Raw genomic sequence first — 21,783 nt, forward strand, 5'->3', positions numbered from 1 at the left:
CAATATGCATCTACTAGGCCGCCACCCACCCACTCTCATTTATCGAGGTTTGAGACTTCTCAGCATTTCCACTGACATGCAACCGAGGCTGGACAATTTTCTGCCTCTTTTTCCTTCCTCTGCTCTCAACAAGCCCTTTCTCCCAATTGGCTAAACTTTGCACAGCGTTCTCAAGCCTCCTCTTCCTGCGTTCACTGGCCTCACCATTCACTCGCCACCACTCTTGCTCACTTTAACAGGCTGTTTAGCAGCCTCCACTTTCCCCCCTTTTCACTCGCTCTCTTTTTCCACGTCGCCACCTATTCTTTCGCTACCTCGTTCTGTCTCCGCGGTCGGCTAACGGAGCGTGAGATTGGCTAATTAACGGCTGCCTGTCGCCCCGGCAAAGACAGCTGGGTAATTTGGTGAGAGCAGAGTGGAAGGCGGGAAGGAGGGAGGAAAGACTCGTGAGCCAGGAGACAAGAGAGGGGATAAGATGCATTTATCAGAGGCCGTCCAAAGCAACAATTTGGCAGGTGTTAATCACCTGCTAGGAGAATTTCAAAAAGTACAACATCTGAGTGTTTCCTGCTTTGATTCCGTGGTGCACCTGCACAACTGCTTTTGGCTCTACTTCTCCACCCAGCAAAGTTTCTCTTTCCTACTTTAAGCTTGACGTCTTCTTTGGAGAGCCAAAAGAGAAAAACATTTAGGGTCTGCATGATGCACAAAGCTTTATCTCCTCATTGTCTCTCCAGTCGCCCCTGACAAAGGAATGCCAGAGCGGGAGGAAAAAACGTGATGCTGAAAAGGCAAACTGCAAGTGCAGAAGGTGGAAGGGATCCAAAACAGAGAAGCAAATAATATCTCAGGCGGCGATGCCGTTTTCGACAAAACAAGCTTGCTGTGTGTCTCAAACACGCGTTGCCATAACTGCAAAAACATGCCAGTCATTCCAGCCGTAATGAGAGCTGCCTGTTAACGTGCAGGCGCAGGCTGGGAGGACGCACCACAGGGTTAAAAAAAAAAAGAGGGTGGCACACACATCATGTTTCTGTCTTTTTCACTGCAAGATCATTGCTACGCCAACACTTGGGTGTTTGTGACTGTAATTTCTGTGCATTTTTGTTTGCTTTACGTTATTGTTTATCGACTTCCTGGAAAATTCTAGCCAGGGCGAACATTTTCCAACCACATTTGCATTTAATCTTTGTCTAAACTTGTCTTTCTTTGGCATTTATCTCATTCAGTGAGTCAATTACTTTAAAAAAAATGTAACAGTTCCGACAGAAATTAAATCTATTTGTGGTTCAGTTCAGTTCAGTTTAAGTTTATTTCGAACATGCATACGATACAATGTAATGCATCACATATTTCCAGTCGTTTCATTACAGCACGTCCGAAAAGGAGTAGGAAGAAGCAGAGCTTATTTAATCCTACCCTATTTGGCTCCCAAATCAACCTTAAGAAAGTCAGTGACTTCACTATAAAAGTGGGTGACATTGTTATCACCAGGAAAGATGAGGTCACCTACCTACGTTCCATTCTAGAGGCTAATCTTTCCTGTGATAAAAGGTCAACCAATGAACAAGATTTCTATGCAGAATATCCTCTCTGGTCAACAAAAGCACCATGAAGATTCTAGCAGGAACTCTCATTCAAACCTTTTTCGATTACGCATGCACCTCCTGGTACCCTAGCACCGCCAAAACCCTCAAATCTAGACTCCAAACATCCCAGAAAAGCTAGTCAGGTTACTTCTAGACCTTCACCCCAGATCACACCTCACTCCTACCCACTTCTCCAAAGTGGGCTGGCTCAGGGTGGAGGACAGAGTAAAACAACTTGCACTGAGCCTAGTCTATAAAATTCGCTACACCTCCCTGATACCAAAGAACATGTCAAACTACTTCCATAACGTAAATGACCGCCATAACCACAACACCAGGGGGAGCTCCACTAACCACGTTAAACCCAGATTCCAGTCTAACAAAGGTCTTAACTCATTCTCCTTCTATGCCACATCAATATGGAATGCACTCCCAACAGGTGTAAAACAAAGTGCATCTCTAACCTCCTTCAAAACCGCACTAAAAGAACACCTCCAGACAACTACAACCCTAGACTAACACTCTCCCCCCACCACATCCCACCTCCCCGGATTGTAATTAATCAAATGTAAATAATCAAATGTATATACTTGTTTTTATGCTTTCTGAGCTCACTATGTTCATTGCTCAGTGTACATATCCTACGAAGTCAGACCTACACTGTTTCAATGTCCATTTCTCAGATGATGCAATTGTTGATGACTGAAGTGCTGATATCAACCAAACCTAACCCCCCCGGCCCAACCTCCTCCACATCCCACCCCCCGGATTGTAAATAATGTAAATAATTCAATGTATATACTCTGATGATTAACTTGTGTGATGACTGTATTAGGGATGTCCCGATCCGATATTTGGACCGGATCGGCCGCCGATATTTGCCAAAAAATGCGTATCGGCAAGACATGGGAAAATGCCGATCCAGTTTAAAAAAAAAACTCCGGTCCGTGTTTTCCAACGCACTGATTTAAATAATACATTCCACTTTTCTGCTGCGCCCTAATTTCCGTTCTGCATTTTCCAGCACACCTTAAACACATTCACAGGTCTTCTCACTCTTTCCTGTCTCTCCCTCTCACAGACAGCAAGCGCACCTTCTTACGCACGTCACATAATGTCACGTCATACGTCACATACGTATACGTCCTCTCCCAGCAGAGAGGTAGCAGCATGGCTAATGTTAGCTGTGATGCTAGCGCAGCCGCTAAGGTGCGCGCCTGTGCAATTGCGCACGGCAAATCTATGCCACGCACAAAATCAAATAAAAAAATAAGCGCATAACAATTTTCGACACACGGACACGACAGAGAAAACAGTTTTCGTCATCATTGTTCAAATATAGTAACGTCTGCCGAGACGCTTATCTCCATTCGGTGCCACACGTCCACACCATCAAAATGTAGAGGCAAAAATTTCCAGATCAACACCGTATGAAAAAAATAGTGATTTTTTTAGTTGTGATTTCCTTCTCTGCATGAAAGTTTAAAAGTAGCATATGTTAATGCAGTATGAAGAAGAATGTTTTAATGTACACATAGAATCATCATACTGCTGTGATTGTATGCATCAAGTGTTCATTCAAGGCTAAGGCAAAATATCCACATATATATGGTGTATCGTGACATGGCCTAAATATATCGCAATTTTTAAAAAAGGCCATATCGCCCAGCCGTTGTTTCAATGATGCCATTTCTGTTTGTCATGTATAATTTTGTCTATTTTGTGTTTATCCTTGAATAAACAGGTCAATTTCTTGTTACCAACCATTGTGTATTATTCAAACTCCCCTAATTCAGCTGGCTAGTTGTTATCAAGAGTACTAAAACCCCTTTCAACATGATTCTGACAACTAAGTAGGCTAAATAACTTTAAACTTTAATACATGCTCGGATAGGCCAGTATCGGTCAGTATCGGTATCGGATCGGAAGTGCAAAAACAATATCCGTATCGGATCGGAAGTGCAAAAACCTGGATCGGGACATCCCTAGACTGTATTATGCTGATAGTATATATTTACACCATGAATTGATTTACGTGGACCCCGACTTAAACAAGTTCAAAAACTTATTCGGGTGTTACCATTTAGTGGTCAATTGTACGGAATATGTACTGTACTGTGCAATCTACTAATAAAAGTCTCAATCAATCAATCAAAACCCTTTTTCATATCATAGGAATTTGATCTCATTTCCTTGTTCTCTGCTTGTAACAGAACTGTGAATGAATACATAATAAATAAATAACTTCGTAGTGTAAGGTAGAGATAAGCTGATTCATGTAGAATTAGCATTAGCAGATGATGATAATTAGTGTAATCAGTGCATGCTTTAAAAACCAACAATTCTGTTTCGAGCTTCAAACAAGGTTCCTTGAGATGCAAAAGTGAGGCAGCACGGTGGAACAGGGGTTAGTACGTGTGTCTCACAATTTAAAGGTTCAATCCTGGACTCGGGATATATCTGTGTGGAGTTTGCATGTACTCCCCGTGACTGTGTGGGTTCACGGCTTCCTCCCACCTCCAAAGACATGCACCTGGGGATAGGTTGATTGGCAACACTAAATTGGCCCTAGTGTGTGAATGTGAGTGTGAATGTTGTTTGTCTATCTGTGTTGGCCCTGCGATGAGGTTGTGACTTGTCCAGGGTGTACCCCGCCTGCCTAGGAACACCATTCCTACCGTCAAGCATGGTGGTGGTAGTATTATGCTCTGGGCCTGTTTTGCTGCCAATGGAACTGGTTCTTTACAGAGAGTAAATGGGACAATGAAAAAAGAGGATTACCTCCAAAGACTTCAGGACAACCTAAAATCCTCAGCCCGGAGGTTGGGTCTTGGGCGCGGTTGGGTGTTACAACAGGACAATGACCCCAAACACACGTCAAAAGTGGTAAAGGAATGGCTAAATCAGGCTAGAATTAAGGTTTTACAATGGCCTTCCCAAAGTCCAACAAGTATGTGCTCCAATCACAAAAAAATAAGAGTTGTAGAAATGATTGGAAACTCAAGACAGCCATGACATTATGTTCTTTACAAGTGTATGTACACTTTTGACCACGACTGTACACGCTGCAAGTCTATATATAATGTTGAGTTGAGTTGAGTTTGAGTTTATTTGGAACATGCATGCATATGACATGATGCATCACAATGTCCAGTTTCTCTATTCAACATGTTCGAAAAGGAGTGGGAAGAAGCAGAGCTTATTTAATCTTACCCCTTTTCCTTTACATAGCAGTTGCTAAAACTTTAGTTCACTTCCTGTTCTCAATTTATTCACAATATACTCCATAACTAATAACATTAAAACATAAATAAATAATAATTTGTGAAGTAAGTTATATTTCATATGAAGTGAAGTGAATTATATTCATATAGCGCTTTTCTCTAGTGACTCAAAGCGCTTTTACATAGTGAAACCCAATATCTAAGTTAGATGCAAACCAGTGTGGGTGGCACTGGGAGCAGGTGAGTAAAGTTTCTTGCCCAAGGACACAACAGCAGTGACTAGGATGGCGCAAGCAGGGATCGAACCTGCAACCTCAAGTTGCTGGCACGGCCGCTCTACCAACCGAGCTATACCGCTATATATATGGTAAGATAAATAAGATGATCTCGAAAATGAATAGATGGATGAAATCAATTCAGAATGTTTATCATTGGGACGGCATGCCGCAGTGGAAGAATGACCGTGCGCGACCCGAGGGTCCCTGGTTCAATCCCCACCTAGTACCAACCTCGTCATGTCCGTTGTGTCCTGAGCAAGACACTTCACCCTTGCTCCTGATGGGTGCTGGTTAGCGCCTTGCATGGCAGCTCCCTCCATCAGTGTGTGAATGTGTGTGTGAATGGGTAAATGTGGAAGTAGTGTCAAAGCGCTTTGAGTACCTTGAAGGTAGAAAAGCGCTATACAAGTACAACCCATTTATCATTTATTTATTATCATGGTTCTTCTTCTTTGTACTTTGTACACACTTTAAGTTTGAAGAGTTTCTTGAAATGGATCATATTAGTACATTGTTTGATTTCTTTGCTTGATCCATTCCATAATTTCATTCTACATACTGATATACCGTATTTTTCGGAGTATAAGTCGCACCGGAGTATAAGTCGCACCTGCCGAAAATGCATAATAAAGAAGGAAAAAAAACATATATAAGTCGCACTGGAGCCAGGCCAAATTATGAAAAAAACTGCGACTTATAGTCCGAAAAATACGGTACTGAAGGTCTTAAGTGTTGTACGTGCATACGGATGTTTTAAATTAAATTTTTCTCTAAAAAAAGTTAAAGTTAAAATCCCAATCAATAGTCACACACACACACACACACACACACACACACAGTGTGGTGAAATTATCCTCTGCATTTGACCCATCCCCATGTTCACCCCTGGGAGGTGAGGGGAGCAGTGAGCAGCAACGGTGGCCGCGCTCGGGAATAATTTTGGTGATTTAACCCCCAATTCCAACCCTTGATGCTGAGTGCCAAGCAGGGAGGTAATGGGTCCCATTTTTATAGTCTTTGGTATGACTCGGCCGGGGTTTGAACTCACGACCGTCCAGTCTCAGGGCGGACACTCTAACCACCAGGCCACTGAGCAGGACTAAGATTATATTTCTCCTCTTTTGTTGAGAAGAATTGTTGTATATTCTTGGGTAGCAGGCTATAGTTTGCTTTGTGTATAATTTTAGCTGTTTGCAAATTCACTATGTCGTGGAATTTCAGTATTTTTGATTCAATGAATAAAGGGTTTGTATGTTCTCTATATCCAACATTATGTATTATTCTAACTGATCTTTTTTGTGACACGGTTAATTAATGAGGTGTACTTTTGTAGTTACTGCATAATCTATTGTCAAAGTATCCAATCGGGACTCAAAATCGGATCAGATCTGAGGCCAAAAAATTGGATCGGGATCCGAGGCCAAAAATACTGATCAAGACATAACTAATTACTACTAATGGAATAATATACATGTTTGTTCATCTAACTATGACAGGCAGAACAATGAAATGCTCCTCCACTGGATGGCAAAAACAATTCACCTGCTGCCACTCACACAAAATAATAAGTCATGACACGCTTGGGCCGTGAGATTTTCCTGATATGGAATAAGTGAAACGAGGTCGAGAAAGACTGCTATAGTGAATAAACTGAATGGAAAGCCCCACTGCTTGATGGGGCTTAGCTACATTGCCAACTGTTGTTTTGACATGAACTAGAAATATTTTTTCAATAACATTTAGTTCGGACAAATATTTAGGGAACGCAATGTCCCTTTGGGACAGAGGACCCTATTGTATTTTGTGCGTTTTATTCTTTATTATTATACCGCCGCCTCTTTGAGCTGTAATTTGACCCCCTTAACATGCTTCAAAACTCATCATATTTGACACACACATCAGGACTGGCGAAAATTGCCATCTAATAAAAAAACCAAACCCCATAACTCAAAATTGCGCTCTAGCGCCCCCTAGGAAAAAACACAGACAACTCTGCTTGTAACTTCCGATAGGAATGTCGTAGAGACATGAAACAAAAACCACTATGTAGGTCTGACTTAGACCTAGATTTCATACATTGACATTCTTCCTGTTGATTTGTAATCAACAGGAAGTTGGAAATTCCCCCTTCAAAACAAAAGTTTAGTAAAAACAGTCACTTTTGCCTCTTTGTGCTGTAATTTGACCCCCTTAACATGCTTCAAAACTCACCAAACTGGACACACACATCAGGACTGGCAAAAATTAATATCTAATAAAAAAACCCAACCCCAAAACTCAAAATTGCGCTCTAGCGCCCCCTAAGAAGAAAACACAGACACAACTGCTCCTAGGAAGAAAACTCAGACAAAACTGCCTGTAACTTCCAGTAGGAATGTCTTAGAGACATGAAACAAAAACCTCTATGTAGGGCTCACTGAGACCTACCGTATTTTCCGCACTATAAGCCACCCCGGGTTATTAGCCGCACCTTCAATGAATGGCATATTTCAAAACTTTGTTCACCTATAAGCCGCCCCGGGTTATAAGCCGCGCCTACGCTGCGCTAAAGGGAATGTAAAAAAAACAGTCGGATAGGTCAGTCAAACTTTAATAATATATTACAAACCAGCGTTCTAACAACTCTGTTCACCCCCAAAATGTAATGTGCAAATGTGCAATCACAAAAATAGTAACACTCAAATTAGTGCAGAGCAATAGCAACATCAATAACTCAACGTTGCTGGAACGTTAATGTCACACAACACACAAAATAAACATTTAAAGCTCACTTTCTGAAATTATTCCTCATCCATAAATCCCTTGAATTCTTCTTCAGTGTCTGAATTAAAAAGTTGGGCGAATACGGCATCCAAAATGGCCGGCTACGTCTCGTCGAAGTCATCAGAGTCAATGTCGCTGTTGTTGTCCAGCAGTTCCGTGAATCCTGCCTTCCGGAAAGCTCGGACCACAGTTGAGACTGATATATCCGCCCAGGCATTTACAATCCACTGGCAGATGTTGGCGTATGTCGTCCGGCGCTGTCTCCCTGTCTTAGTGGCGCAGGTCATCTTGTTGCTTCCTCTACCTACGCACCATTGATTCATTTATGTTTAATTCTCTCGTTGCTGCTCTATTTCCGTGTTCTACTGCGTGACTTATTGCCTTGAGTTTGAATTCTGCGTTGTACGCGTGTCTCTTAATAGGAGACATTTTGTGGTCTTTACAGATGTAAACACACAAATGAAATGAAACGTAATATCCGCGCGCTTCTTCTTCTACGGGGGCGGGTGCTTACCTTGGTGGTTGCTTACAGTAGAAGAAGAAGCGCTTCCTCTTCTATGGGGGCGGGTGCTTACCTTGGCGGTTGCTTACCGTAGAAGAAGAAGCGCTTCCTCTTCTACGGGGAAAAAAGATGGCGGCTGTTTACCGTAGTTGCGAGACCTAAACTTTATGAAAATGAATCTTAATATTAATCCATATATAAAGCGCACCGGGTTATAAGCCGCACTGTCAGCTTTTGAGAAAATTTGTGGTTTTTAGGTGCGGCTAATAGTGCGGAAAATACGGTACATTTCATACATTGACAACCCCCAGCAAAAATCAACAGGAAGTTTGCAATTCCCCCTTCAAAACAAAAGTTTTGTAAAAACCGGTCACCTTTTTTCAAACATTATCTCCTCTGAGCGCGTTTGTCGTGTCGGCTTCAAACTAGCACAGGAGATAGATGGAAACCTTCTTATCAAAAGTTGACCAAAGAGTTTTAATTACTGCTCCGGTTTGGATTTTATGTGCCGTCAAAGTCGATCCCGTCCATCGCTGCTTGCAGCTTTAATTTGTTATGTTTTTTAATTGGCACAGACATGTGTGGACATACATTATGACACGATCTTCAGTCATGCTTTCGCATACTCTGTAGCAGAACACCACAATAAATATGATTACTGGCGAAACGGTGAGTAAGAAGCAAAAGGTGCACCTCGGTGTAAAAAAAATGCCAGTCATAAAAACAAGCACCAACAGGAGAGCCGTTTTGAAGAGCTTCTCAGGAATGTAGTGCTGCAGTTGCTCAATCCATAGACCGCGTTACAAAAGGTGAGTGCGCTGGTAACAACACACACATTATTTTCCAGCAATATTGCCCAATAACCCAACTGACATGTGATCTGAATGATGGTGCGTGCAATAAAACCAAAAAAGGCAGTGCTGGAGTCACAAAAGCAAACACTTGTCACACCCATTGGAGCTGTTTGTTTGCTGAGGAACTGAGGAAGCAAAGGCTCGGCACACCTTTGTTGATGCTTGTCACATGACACCAGGTTGCACGCAGCTCTATTACTCAACGTTCAGCCCTTGTGCCACTCAACATTGCGACTTTGGGAGTGTCGCCGTGTCAGCCATTTCTATACTGCCAATACATCAAACAAACAATGAATTTGAGAATTTATGGTATATACAGTCGTGGTCAAAAGTTGACATACACTTGTAAAGAACATAATGTCATGGCTGTCTTGAGTTTCCAATCATTTCTACAACTCTTATTTTTTTGTGATAGAGTGATTTTTTTGTGACCAATATAATTGTTGGTCACAAAAAACCTTCATGAAGTTTAGTTCTTTTATGAATTTATTATGGGTCTACTGAAAACGTGACCAAATCTGCTGGGTCAAAAGTATACATACAGCAATGTTAATATTTGGTTACATGTCCCTTGGCAAGTTTCACTGCAATAAGGCACTTTTGATAGCCATCCACAAGCTTCTGGCAAGCTTCTGGTTAAATTTTTGATTTTTTCTGACATGGACTTAGTTCTTCAGCAATGTCCACGCGTCAGGACTTTGGGAAGGCCATTCTAAAGCCTTAATTCTAGACTGATTTAGCCATTCCTTTACCACTTTTGACGTGTGTTTGGGGTCATTGTCCTGTTGGAACACCCAACTGCGCCCAAGACCCAACCTCCGGGCTGATGATTTTAAGTTGTCCTGAAGAATTTGGAGGTAATCCTCCTTTTTCATTGTCCCATTTACTATCTGTAAAGCACCAGTTCCATTGGCAGCAATACAGGCCCAGAGCATAATACTATCACCACTATGCTTGACAGTAGGGATGATGTTCCTGGGATTAAAGGCCTCACCTTTTCTCCTCCAAACATATTGCTGGGTATTGTGGCCAAACAGCTACATTTTTTATTCATCTTTGATTAATTGATTGAGACTTTTATTAGTAGATTGCACAGTACAGTACATAGTCCGTACAATTGACCACTAAATGGTAACACCCGAATAAGTTTTTCAACTTGTTTAAGTCGGGGTCCACGTTAATCAATTCATGGTTAACACATATATACATATATATATATATATATATACATACAGTGTTGGGACTAACGCGTTACTAAGTAACGTGTTACTGTAACGCCGTTAGTTTCGGCGGTAACTAGTAATCTAACGCGTTATTTTTTTATATCTAGTAACTCAGTTACCGTTACTACATGATGCGTTACTGCGTTATTTTACGTTATTTTTTAATGTAGTATCGGCTAGAAACAGAAGAAGTGTCGTCCTTCTGTCTCACAAGGAAAAGAAAAGGCGTGCTTTCCTCGACAATGATTGTCACACACACACTAGGTGTGGTGAAATTATTCTCTGCATTTGACCCATCACCCTTGATCACCCCCTGGGAGGTGAGGGGAGCAGTGAGTAGCAACAGTGACCGCACCCGGGAATACTGCCCAAAACAGCAATTCAAATCTGCTGAAACAGCTACATAAATGTAAATGGGTTATACTTGTATAGCTTTTCTACCTTTTTCAGGTACTCAAAGCGCTTTGACACTATTTCCACATTCACCCATTCACACACACATTCACACACTGATGGCGTGAGCTGCCATGCAAGGCACTAACCAGGACCCATCAGGAGCAAGGTTGAAGTGTCTTGCTCAAGGACACAACGGACGTGACTAGGATGGTAGAAGGTGGGGATTGAACCAGTAACCCTCAGATTGCTGGCACGGCCACTCTCCCAACTTCGCCACGCCACATAAGCAACATGCTTTGACGAAGCTAGTAAAGAGAGACACAGACGCCGATGCCACTTCACCTCCACCTAAGGATTTTAACGGAGGGACTGCTAGCCAGGACAACATTGATAGAGCCATTGCAGCGTATGTGCTAGAAGACATGCAGGCTATTTCTACAGTGGAGTCACCCGTTTTCTGGCAGCTAAATAGCATGATACCGGCATCAAACAACAAATGGCACGGAAAACATGTTCCAAGTACCTGGACAGTGAGTACATAAACATGGAAAGCGAGCTAAAGAAAACACTCCAAACTCTGCCTCTGCTCATCATTGAAGGTACACACTGTCAATTCTCTTATATACTATTTCATTCTAGACTTCTAGAGTGTTTGATTATCACATCACTCTAAATGTATAGACTATAAAGTTCACAAACATAAAGAGGGATGCTAGTGGGCCAGGCCAATCTTTCATTTCCTCTAAACTAAAACTGGGGAAATGTGTAGAGTCTTCTGGGCTTCACTACAGTGTTGATCTCCTGAATACATGATTTTATTTCACAATTCCTTGAGAGAAAAAAAATGCCTGATTAGGCTTTGTGTATGTCATGTGTGCCTTCCTTGGGTGAAGCCAGCTTTACAGCTATGTTGTTATTATGCGGTTTGTTACTTATGTATGTTATGTTGCAGCTATTTAAAATAGTTTTGTCAATTTGTTGTGGCCTGAAATAAATTGGCCCTTTGAAACATATCTTTGTCTTTGTGTGTTGTATGTAGACCACATTGCTTAGCAGAGTTCAGTGATGCAAATGCATGTCAAGTTGATCAACACATTGTATTATTCTCCAGTGCCATAACAGTACTGAAACGAAGGCTAAAAGGGACACTGTATGTATATATATATATATATATATATATATATATATATACACACATATATATATATATACACACACATATATATATATATATATATATCTATCTGGCATCACATGGACAAAGATAAGACCTTCTGGAGGAAAGTTCTGTGGTCAGATAAAACAAAAATTGAGCTGTTTGGCCACAATACAAGACAGCCATGACATTACCGTATTTTTCGGACTATAAGTCGCAGTTTTTTTTCATAGTTTGGCCGGGGGTGCGACTTATACTCAGGAGCGACTTATGTGTGAAATTATTAACACATTACCGTAAAATATCAAATAATATTATTTAGCTCATTCACGTAAGAGACTAGACGTATAAGATTTCATGGGATTTAGCGATTAGGAGTGACAGATTGTTTGGTAAACATATAGGATGTTCTATATGTTATAGTTATTTGAATGACTCTTACCATAATATGTTACGTTAATATACCAGGCACGTTCTCAGTTGGTTATTTATGCGTCATATAACGTACACTTATTCAGCCTGTTGTTCACTATTCTTTATTTATTTTAAATTGCCTTTCAAATGTCTATTCTTGGTGTTGGGTTTCATCAAATAAATTTCCCCAAAAAATGCGACTTATACTCCAGTGCGACTTATATATGTTTTTTTCCTTCTTTATTATGCATTTTCGGCCGGTGCGACTTATACTCCGGAGCGATTTATACTCAGAAAAATACGGTATGTTCTTTACAAGTGTATGTAAACTTTTGGCCACAACTGTATATATTCATTAATGCAGGGAAAACATTGGCATCTACAGGTAAGTTGTGCACGCGCACATTCCTGTGCAAAGAAACGTGTTTACATATGTAACAGGACAACAGCAATATGACATCCGGGAGAAGAGTACTGTGTTTGATAAACTTGCTGAAGGGATTTAATGTATAAATCATGCTGCGGCGGGTAAAGGAATGAGGCGAGCGATGAAGAGGAATGGTGACAGATGGGTCGAGGGAGGGAGAGAGCGGCACATGAGCTCATGTGACATGTTTAAGTTAAACAGAATGGATGGGATGCATGATGAAGAAAGGAAGGAGGGCTTTGAGGAAAAAAACGGGTGAAATGAAGACACGGCGACAGCTGAGGTAAAAGAAGCGTTAGTGTGGTAGGGTCATTTATTTGGCCAGCACTTGACGTTCTTATGTTGCAAAGAGGCCAACATAAAATGTCATCACTCTAGGAAAGCACCAGGTAGAGAGTGAATTAGCAGCGGTTTTTGCCACGTTTCCTCATGAACCACTGGAACATTATTATTAGCCGTGCTGCTGACAGACTGACAGGTTATCACTGACTGCACATATGCAAATTGTGCTGTACTGTCTATTTCTGTGTGCGCACACATGTGTGAAAGTCGAGGAGAGAGCGATAGTGGAATCGTAGTGAAAAAAAGAGTAACACTGAGTAAACTAGGTGTGACTTGTAATCAACGTTCCCTCTAAGGTGCGCGCCTGCGCAATTGCGCACTGCTCAAGCGTCCTCTGCGCACAGCAAATATATGCCGCGCACCAAATCAAATCCCATTTGAATTCTAAACAAAATCAACACATTTATTCTGTATAATTTTGCAATGCAACTCTGAGTGACAGTGACAACAAGCGGCCCTAACGGTGTTCGTCAACACCGTTCAATTATTGTAACGTCTTATCGAGATGCTTCGTGGACAGGAATTATATCGATCACTTTATTGAGCAAAACTGTTTATATTCGGCCATAACCACACCAAAACATGAGTAAAAAACTTCTATCTCGAAAAACTAGTCATTTTCTGCCGTACAAACCAGGCCAAAAGCAAGTTGTCATCTGTCACCAACACGCATAGCACTAAGCCACTGGTGCATTTGTGGCCACACAAAAAGTCGGACAACTCAAACACCACACAAAGTTACACTATGACTGCTCAGTCATACGTGTGCTTATTCTACTGTCATTTATTATTAATGTCAATTTATTGATATTAATCATGGAATGCTGTTACTAGAGAAAGTTACAGGAATGCACACTTCATCCTATGCTTACATTTCATTGTGCAACATGAGAATGTTTAAGGCAGGGGTGCTCACACTTTTTCTGCAGGCGAGCTACTTTTCAATTGATCAAGTCGTGGGGATCTACCTCATTCATATATATATAATTTATATTTACTTATTTATGAAATATATGTTTTTGTTAATAAGTTAAAGGTGTTTAATGATAATGCAAGCATGTTTAACACATATAGTTAATAAATTAAAGGTGTTTAATGATAATGCAATCATGTTTAACACATATAGTTAATATTGTTAATAAATTAAAGGTGTTTAATGATAATACAAGAATGTTGAATACATATAGTTAATATTGTTAATAAAATCAAGGTGTTTAAAGATAATGCAAGCATGTTTAATACATATAGTTAATATTGTTAACAAGTTAAAGGTGTTTAATGATAATGCAAGCATGTTTAACACATATAGTTAATATTGTTAACAAGTTAAAGTGTTTAAAGATAATGCAGGCATGTTTAACACATATAGATTCCTTTCTTTCATGAAGACAAGAATATAAGTTGGTGTATTACCTGATTCTGATGACTTGCATTGATTGGAATCAGACAGTGGTGCTAAAAACGTCCGCATTTTCGAATGGAGGGGAGAAAAGTCCTCTTTTCTGTCCAATACCACATGAAAGTGGTTGGTTTTTGGCATCTTATTTGTCCAGCTTCCGTACTCCTTTGTATACACTTTACAAGAAATACATTGTCGGCAAACTCCGTAGCTTGCTAGCTTGTGCACGCCAGCTTTCTGAGACTCGTTTTGTTAGCGCAACTGTGCAACTGTGCAGTCGGTCTTTGGAGTTTTGACGACAGGGACAGCGCCAGAGTCTGTTGAAATAAAGTGTTTCTCGCCTTCCAGTCGGTAATTTTAATGAGCTGGCAGTAGCCGTGAATGTCAATCAAGTGAGGAAAGTGACGACGTCACGTCATAGTGAAGATTTATGATCGCTCATTTTTAGGACTATTTTTTTAATGCCTGGCTGGTGATCGACTGACACACCCTCCGAGATCGACCGGTAGCTCGCGATCGACGTAATGAGCACCCCTGGTTTAAGGGGAACTATATGTGATCTCTGAAAGGGGTACAAATGATTTCCAAAGCAGGACCCCCACCCAGACATATTGTACAATACTAATCCATAGCTTATGAAAAACAAGATTTATTTTATTTTCATTACAAGTGGGCCAAATCACTAATATTACAAAATAATCTCATGAAAATGACTCCTCTCATTTGAGTGTTATTATAAAAGATTGGTTTGAGACAGGTGTGCTGCTGGTATTGCCACGTGTGATGTTGCTCACATGTGCTCCACTGAATGCTTGAACAATTAGAGGGAACATTGCTTGTAATTATGAATGACAAAATACATGTTGCTTTGCATCAGACCAAAAAGGTTGGAAATCAACTGTTTTACATTTTGGATTCATTTGAGTCACCTTTGGCTTTAGGTACAGTTTATTAGATTAGAAGTGGTCATCCCTTGGTACAATGTGCTTTAAATATCGTGGCTTCAGTACATCCGCGGATGTTTTAAAAATAAAAAAATTACAACTTTTTTCAAGCATATTCTACATCAGGGATCATTAAGTTCAAGTTAAAAGTCAAAGTCCCAACGCCAGTCACACACACACTAGGTGTGGTGGAATTACCCTCTGCATTTGACCCAAAATGCGGATTTTCCGTGTTCCAGCGGACATTTCGCATGCCTGAATCTTGGCACTACTCTGGCTTCACTGCGAAAATCACGTTGACCGACTTTTGGCAGAACAGCTTTTTGATGAACTTCATCTTCATCTCTTGCCTCATCAATAACACATCCTTTCATTGGTGAGACTTTGACGCGAGCGACGTCAAAAGACAACTACGGGACGTAAAATCGGACTCGGCGCAGAATTCAGACTAACCAGACTGCCATCAGCAGCTGTCTTGGAGATTGACTGTTGATTTAAAAGGGACTTCATTTTTGACATCAATACAATAGCTTTGGCGTGAGCAATGTGGATTGACAACATAGGGCACCCAATGCTAACAACACGGATGTGGAGAGGCGGGGCAGGCGGTCCGACACCGGGGCCCGCTCCAAGATGGCGGCGAGGGGGCGTGGCCTGCGGACCCGCGTCCAAATGGACTACAGGTGCGTGGGTCGGGCAGCTGGGCACAATCAGATAATCTGTCTGTGTATAAAAGGGTGACAGCCGAGAGAGACGAGAGGAGAGGTGGAAAGCCAGAGGCAAGACGCGGAGCACAGTACACCGCGAGAGCGAGACGGAGAAAAGGCAGCTGCTGAAAAGCACGCCAAAGGCGACGTGCTGCTGAAAAGCAGACGGCGGAAGGGAGGAAACCATCCTCTGCTTCCACGCGAACGACGGCGACGTGCTGCTGAAAAGTAGACGGCGAACGACGGCGACATGCTGCTGAAAAGCAGACGGCGGACGGGAGGAAACCATCCTCTGCTACCACGCGAACGACGGCGACGTGCTGCTGAAAAGCAGACAGCGGACGGGAGGAAACCATCCTCTGCTACCACGCGAACGACGGCGACGTGCTGCTGAAAAGTAGACGGCGAACGACGGCGACGTGTTGCTGAAAAGCAGACGGCGGACGGAAGGAAACCATTCTTGTGCTCACGTAAGAAAAGGCAGCTGCTGAAAATCACGCCAAAGACTCTGTTCCCGAAAAAATAAAGATGTCTAAACCATCTCACGACAATGTCTTCCCTGGAATGGTCCTGAGAACTCACCCGGAAGCAAGGGTCTTCCACAACGGAATGCTAACAACACAGCTAAGGATCGCAGCTGCGACTGTCAGGATTACCAAGTTTTTGGAGTTTATTAAAGTTAAAAAGTTAAAGTTCCAATGATTGTCACACACACACTGGGTGTGGTGAAATTACTCTCTGCATTTGACCCATCCCCATGTTCACCCCCTAGAAGGTGAGGTGAGCAGTGAGCAGTAGCGTTGGCCGCGCTCGGTAATCATTTTGGTGATTTAAAACCCAATTCCAACCTTTTGCGCTGAGTGGCAAACAGGGAGGCAATGGGTCCCATTTTTATTGTAGTCTTTGGTATGACTCGGCCGGGGCTTGAACTCAAAACCTCCCAGTCTCAGAGCGGACACTCTAACCACAAGGCCACTGAGCTGGCCCTTGGTTTTAGCACATGGAAGCTAGATTAGAGGAATAACCCACAATGTTTTAGTGACCAAGCAACAGTCATAACAATGGCGCTTGACGGATCATTCAGGTGAGTACTGTAAGCCACAGTAGAACATACTTATGGCTACTATATTGGGTGAAACGAGAGCATTATTTCATGTTTAGTTCGCTTGAATAATGTTCAAAATGTATTAAAGTCCTAAACAGTTTTTTCCGGTTCTAACTATGACAATATTTGAGAAAATTCATTTACCATGATCAGGACTGTAACCAATGAGCCACGATAAACAAAGGACGACTGTAATGCTCCAATGCTGAAAACTCGATTTTTAGTGAGGGTTGGGCTCTCCGAGGTGACTTTGAATGTGTGTAATATAAGCTTATGGGTGCTTATGGGTGTGTGTGTGTGTGTGTGTGTGTGTTTGTTGTACCCGTCTTTGGTGAGGATCCAGAGACGCGGACGGAACACTTCATCTTGGCGGTTTGCCATGGATAAACAGTACTGGTATCCGAATGTATAGCGATGGAGAAGGAAGGTCCTAGAAAACAAACACTTTGTCAAACAGCAGTGTGTACTGAAAGATAACGCTGTAAAAAAAACCACATCATCCAAAGCCCTGTGGATGTCGGAAACATGAATGAAGTCCGTTTAAAAGCTTTGTAGTGTAAGAAGTGCTCCTAATATTTAGCCCTACCTCCTTTTTTTTTTTAAGAATTTGTGTCTATATTTGACAATCCACATTTCCCGCATATACAGGTACACAAACAATTGTTACACTATGAAATTAGACGCTGTCTTAGAAATAAGGGCCTCAACTGTGGAGTTTTCTTAGAAATTCCTTTTGGAACACTGGAAAGAGGACGCTGTAAATCTACAGGGATGTGGGAGGAATGTTTAGCTTTTATCAAATGGATTATTCATCAGCGAGATTATGCTATATTGTGCTGGGCCTCACGGGGCAGTGAAGAGTGATGAAGGTATTTAAATAATTCCACTAAGAAACTTAGCTGCATTTTCTATTTTTTTTTTCCCATTTGATTTGTATTGACATACAGCATCAGACATTCATACCCATTACATCATATATCTGTTGTCTGCCCTAAATTTCTAAATATTTTTTGTTTATATCCCAACCATACAACCCCCCCTCCCGCCCGAAAAAAACAATGAAACAGCAAAAAAACAAAGTAGTATCTACAAATACATCAATTAAATAAACAAAAAAGAAATAATACATTAATAATAATAATAATAATTAGGGATGTCCGATAATGGCTTTTTGCCAATATCCGATATTCCGATATTGTCCAACTCTTTAATTACCGATACCGATATCAACCGATACCGATATCAACCAATATATACAGTCGTGGAATCAACACATTATTATGCCTAATTTGGACAACCAGGTATGGTGAAGATAAGGTACTTTAAAAAATAAATAAATAAATAAAATAAGATAAATAAATTAAAAACATTTTCTTGAATAAAAAAAGAAAGTAAAACAATATAAAAACAGTTACATAGAAACTAGTAATTAATGAAAATGAGTAAAATTAACTGTTAAAGGTTACTACTATTAGTGGACCAGCAGCACGCACAATCATGTGTGCTTACGGACTGTATCCCTTGCAGACTGTATTGATATATATTGATATATAATGTAGGAACCAGAATATTAATAAAAGAAAGAAACAACCCTTTTGTGTGAATGAGTGCAAATGGGGGAGGGAGTTTTTTTGGGTTGGTGCACTAATTGTAAGTGTATCTTGTGTTTTTTATGTTGATTTCATAAAAAATAAAAAATAAAATGAAACGATACCGATAATAAAAAAAACGATACCGATAATTTCCGATATTACATTTTAACACATTTATTGGACATCTCTAATAATAATCATAAAAAAAATATATATATATAAACAGATACATATATTTATACACACACACACACACACACACACACACACACACACACACACACACACACACACACACACACACACACACACACACACACACACACACATATATATAAGGAGTAATCTTTTTTTTCTTCTTAGCTGTATTTTCAAACCATAAAGTCTCCTAAATAAGCAACGGAGTAGTACCTCAAGCATAATTGGTTCTGTGACGGAGCTCTTAACTCAAAACACTTGTATCTCAAATCAACTTTGCCCATTGAAATGGACTGAAATCAATTTAAATAAGAGCTAGGTCACCCCAAAAGGGCACAATTTTAACATGCAACATACCTTAAACACCAGATAAAGAAATACAATCATGTGTGCTTACGGACTGTATCCCTGCAGACTGTATTGATCTATATTGATATATAATGTAGGAACCAGAATATTAATAACAGAAAGAAACAACCCTTTTGTGTGAATGAGTGTGAATGAGTGTAAATGGGGGAGGGAGGTTTTTTGGGTTGGTGCACTAATTGTAAGTGAATCTTGTGTTTTTTATGTTGATTTAAAATTAAAAAAATAAATAAATAAAAATATTTTATTTTATTTATTTATTTATTTTTATTTCTTGTACGGCCCGATACCAATCGATCCACGGACCGGTACCGGGCCGCGGCCTGGTGGTTGGGGACCACTGCCTTACAGGGTAGCGGGGGGGTTCTGGAGCCTATCTCAGTTACAATCGGGCGGAAGACGGGGTACACCCTGGACAAGTCGCCACCTCATCACAGGGCCAACACAGATAGACAGACAACATTCACACTCACATTCACACACTAGGGCCAATTTAGTGTTGTCAATCAACCTATCCCCAGGTGCATGTCTTTGGAGGTGGAAGGAAACTGGAGTACCCGGAGGGAACCCACGCAGTCACGGGGAGAACATGCAAACTCCACACAGAAAGATCTTGAGCGCAGGATCGAACCTTGGACCATCGTATTGTGAGGCAGACGCACTAACCCCTGTTTCCACCGTGCTGCCAGTTAACAAACTCATCAATGCAAAATATGCTACCGTATTTCCTTGAATTGCCGCCGGGTATGTAGTATGCGCCTGCCTAGAATTACCGCCGGGTCAAACTCGTTCCGCAAAATAATTAACATATGCCTAGAATTTCCGCCGGGTCAAACTCGTCACGTCACGAGTGACACTTCACCTGTCATCATTTTGAAAATGGAGGAGGCTGATTTCAATCATTTAAAATCGCATAAAGGGAAAAAGATAAAGAGCTATTCAGTAGGATTTAAGGTCCAAGCTATTGAATATGCTAAAAAGAACAGTAAGCAGCTATGTTTTATTAATATACCGTAGCTGCGTGTGTCAAATATGAGTCATTAAATGACTCCCGCCTTCTGGTGGTAGAGGGCGCTAGTGATCCTTCTTGCGACTACTCGGCTGCAGAAGAAGTGACAACAAGCAGCAATAGCTAGCAGCGATCGTTTATTTTTTCCTCTCGCTTGCACTTTTAACATGGAGGATTACATATCTAAAATAAAACAGTTTTCTAAACTGGACTTTCAATCGAAGCAGGAGGTAATAATTAAAGGAAGATCTCCATCGAGACAGAGAGACTTTTAAAACTGAAGAAAGATAAAGAAGACTTCTATAAACAAGTTATCAATGCTTTTGTTCAGAAGGAGCTGCGCATGAACTTCATTTATAAGTAAAGGTAAGAAAGACCATAATAAAGTTTTTTTAATTAAATGTGCTTTTCATGATGGTATCCTTACATCACACTCAAATTTATAAGCGCAGGCCTAAATTTACCGCATGCCTTTGGTAAGCGCCGGAGTGAGAAGAGGTTTTAAAATAATTAGCGCATGCTTAAATTTACCACATGCCTTTGGTAAGCGCCGGAGAGGAGGTTTTAAATTAATTACCGCCCCGGCGCTAATTCAAGGAAATACGGTATTTGGTATGTCTTTCGGACGTATTTCTTGTCTTTTTTTTAAATTGTATTTAATTTTTATTTTTTTAAAGGTCTACAACGCTCCTTACACATTCAAGGCAAGCGATCAATGTGCAGTTTTGTGCTAACACATACGCACACATATTTCCATCCCCCAAAGCAAACACAAGGCGTACTTTCAAACATCTCAGCATGAATGCGTGTACCTTTATGTACAGTACGTGTGTATCTTGCACGGGGTCCCCGGGTTGGGGGCATTACACATTTTCAATTTGGACACACAACTCTAGGACACTTGCAAAATGCACACACACACACACACACACACACACACACACACACACACACACACACACACACACACACACACACACACACACAGGCAGGGAAAAGGGACCTCTGCAGTTGGCTGATTGGCCAAAGGGCTTCACTTTGAAGACGTCCCAGCAAGAGAGAGAGGGAGTTACTGAAGTTAAAAGGGAGGGGAAAGTAGCTGAGAGGACGCAGTAGACAAATTTAAGTAAGAGAAGGAGCGTTCAAGGGCTGCTTCTCTACAAATTTCCATCGCTTAGCTCCGCCTCTATCATCCTTCAGACGTATTCATCTGATCTTCTTAAGCTGCACACTTTTGTTCTGACTACATCCTATTCACATCAAACAATGTAAAGTAGGCCAGGTTGGTGCACATA

At 41.1% G+C, this 21,783-nt stretch overlaps 1 protein-coding gene across 1 annotated transcript in view; it reads right to left on the reverse strand.

Annotated features, from left to right (window-relative positions):
* The window catches only part of LOC133622445 (prostaglandin F2 receptor negative regulator-like), a 179,807-nt gene that overhangs the window by 54,846 nt on the left and 103,178 nt on the right, over positions 1–21,783 (reverse strand). The window contains exon 11 of the mRNA XM_061985200.2: positions 17,646–17,753. Coding sequence (XP_061841184.1) covers positions 17,646–17,753 — 108 coding nt within the window. The remainder of the gene's footprint in view (positions 1–17,645; positions 17,754–21,783) is intronic.

Source organism: Nerophis lumbriciformis, linkage group LG23 (assembly GCF_033978685.3).
Source record: "Nerophis lumbriciformis linkage group LG23, RoL_Nlum_v2.1, whole genome shotgun sequence".
Lineage (NCBI taxonomy): Eukaryota > Metazoa > Chordata > Actinopteri > Syngnathiformes > Syngnathidae > Nerophis > Nerophis lumbriciformis.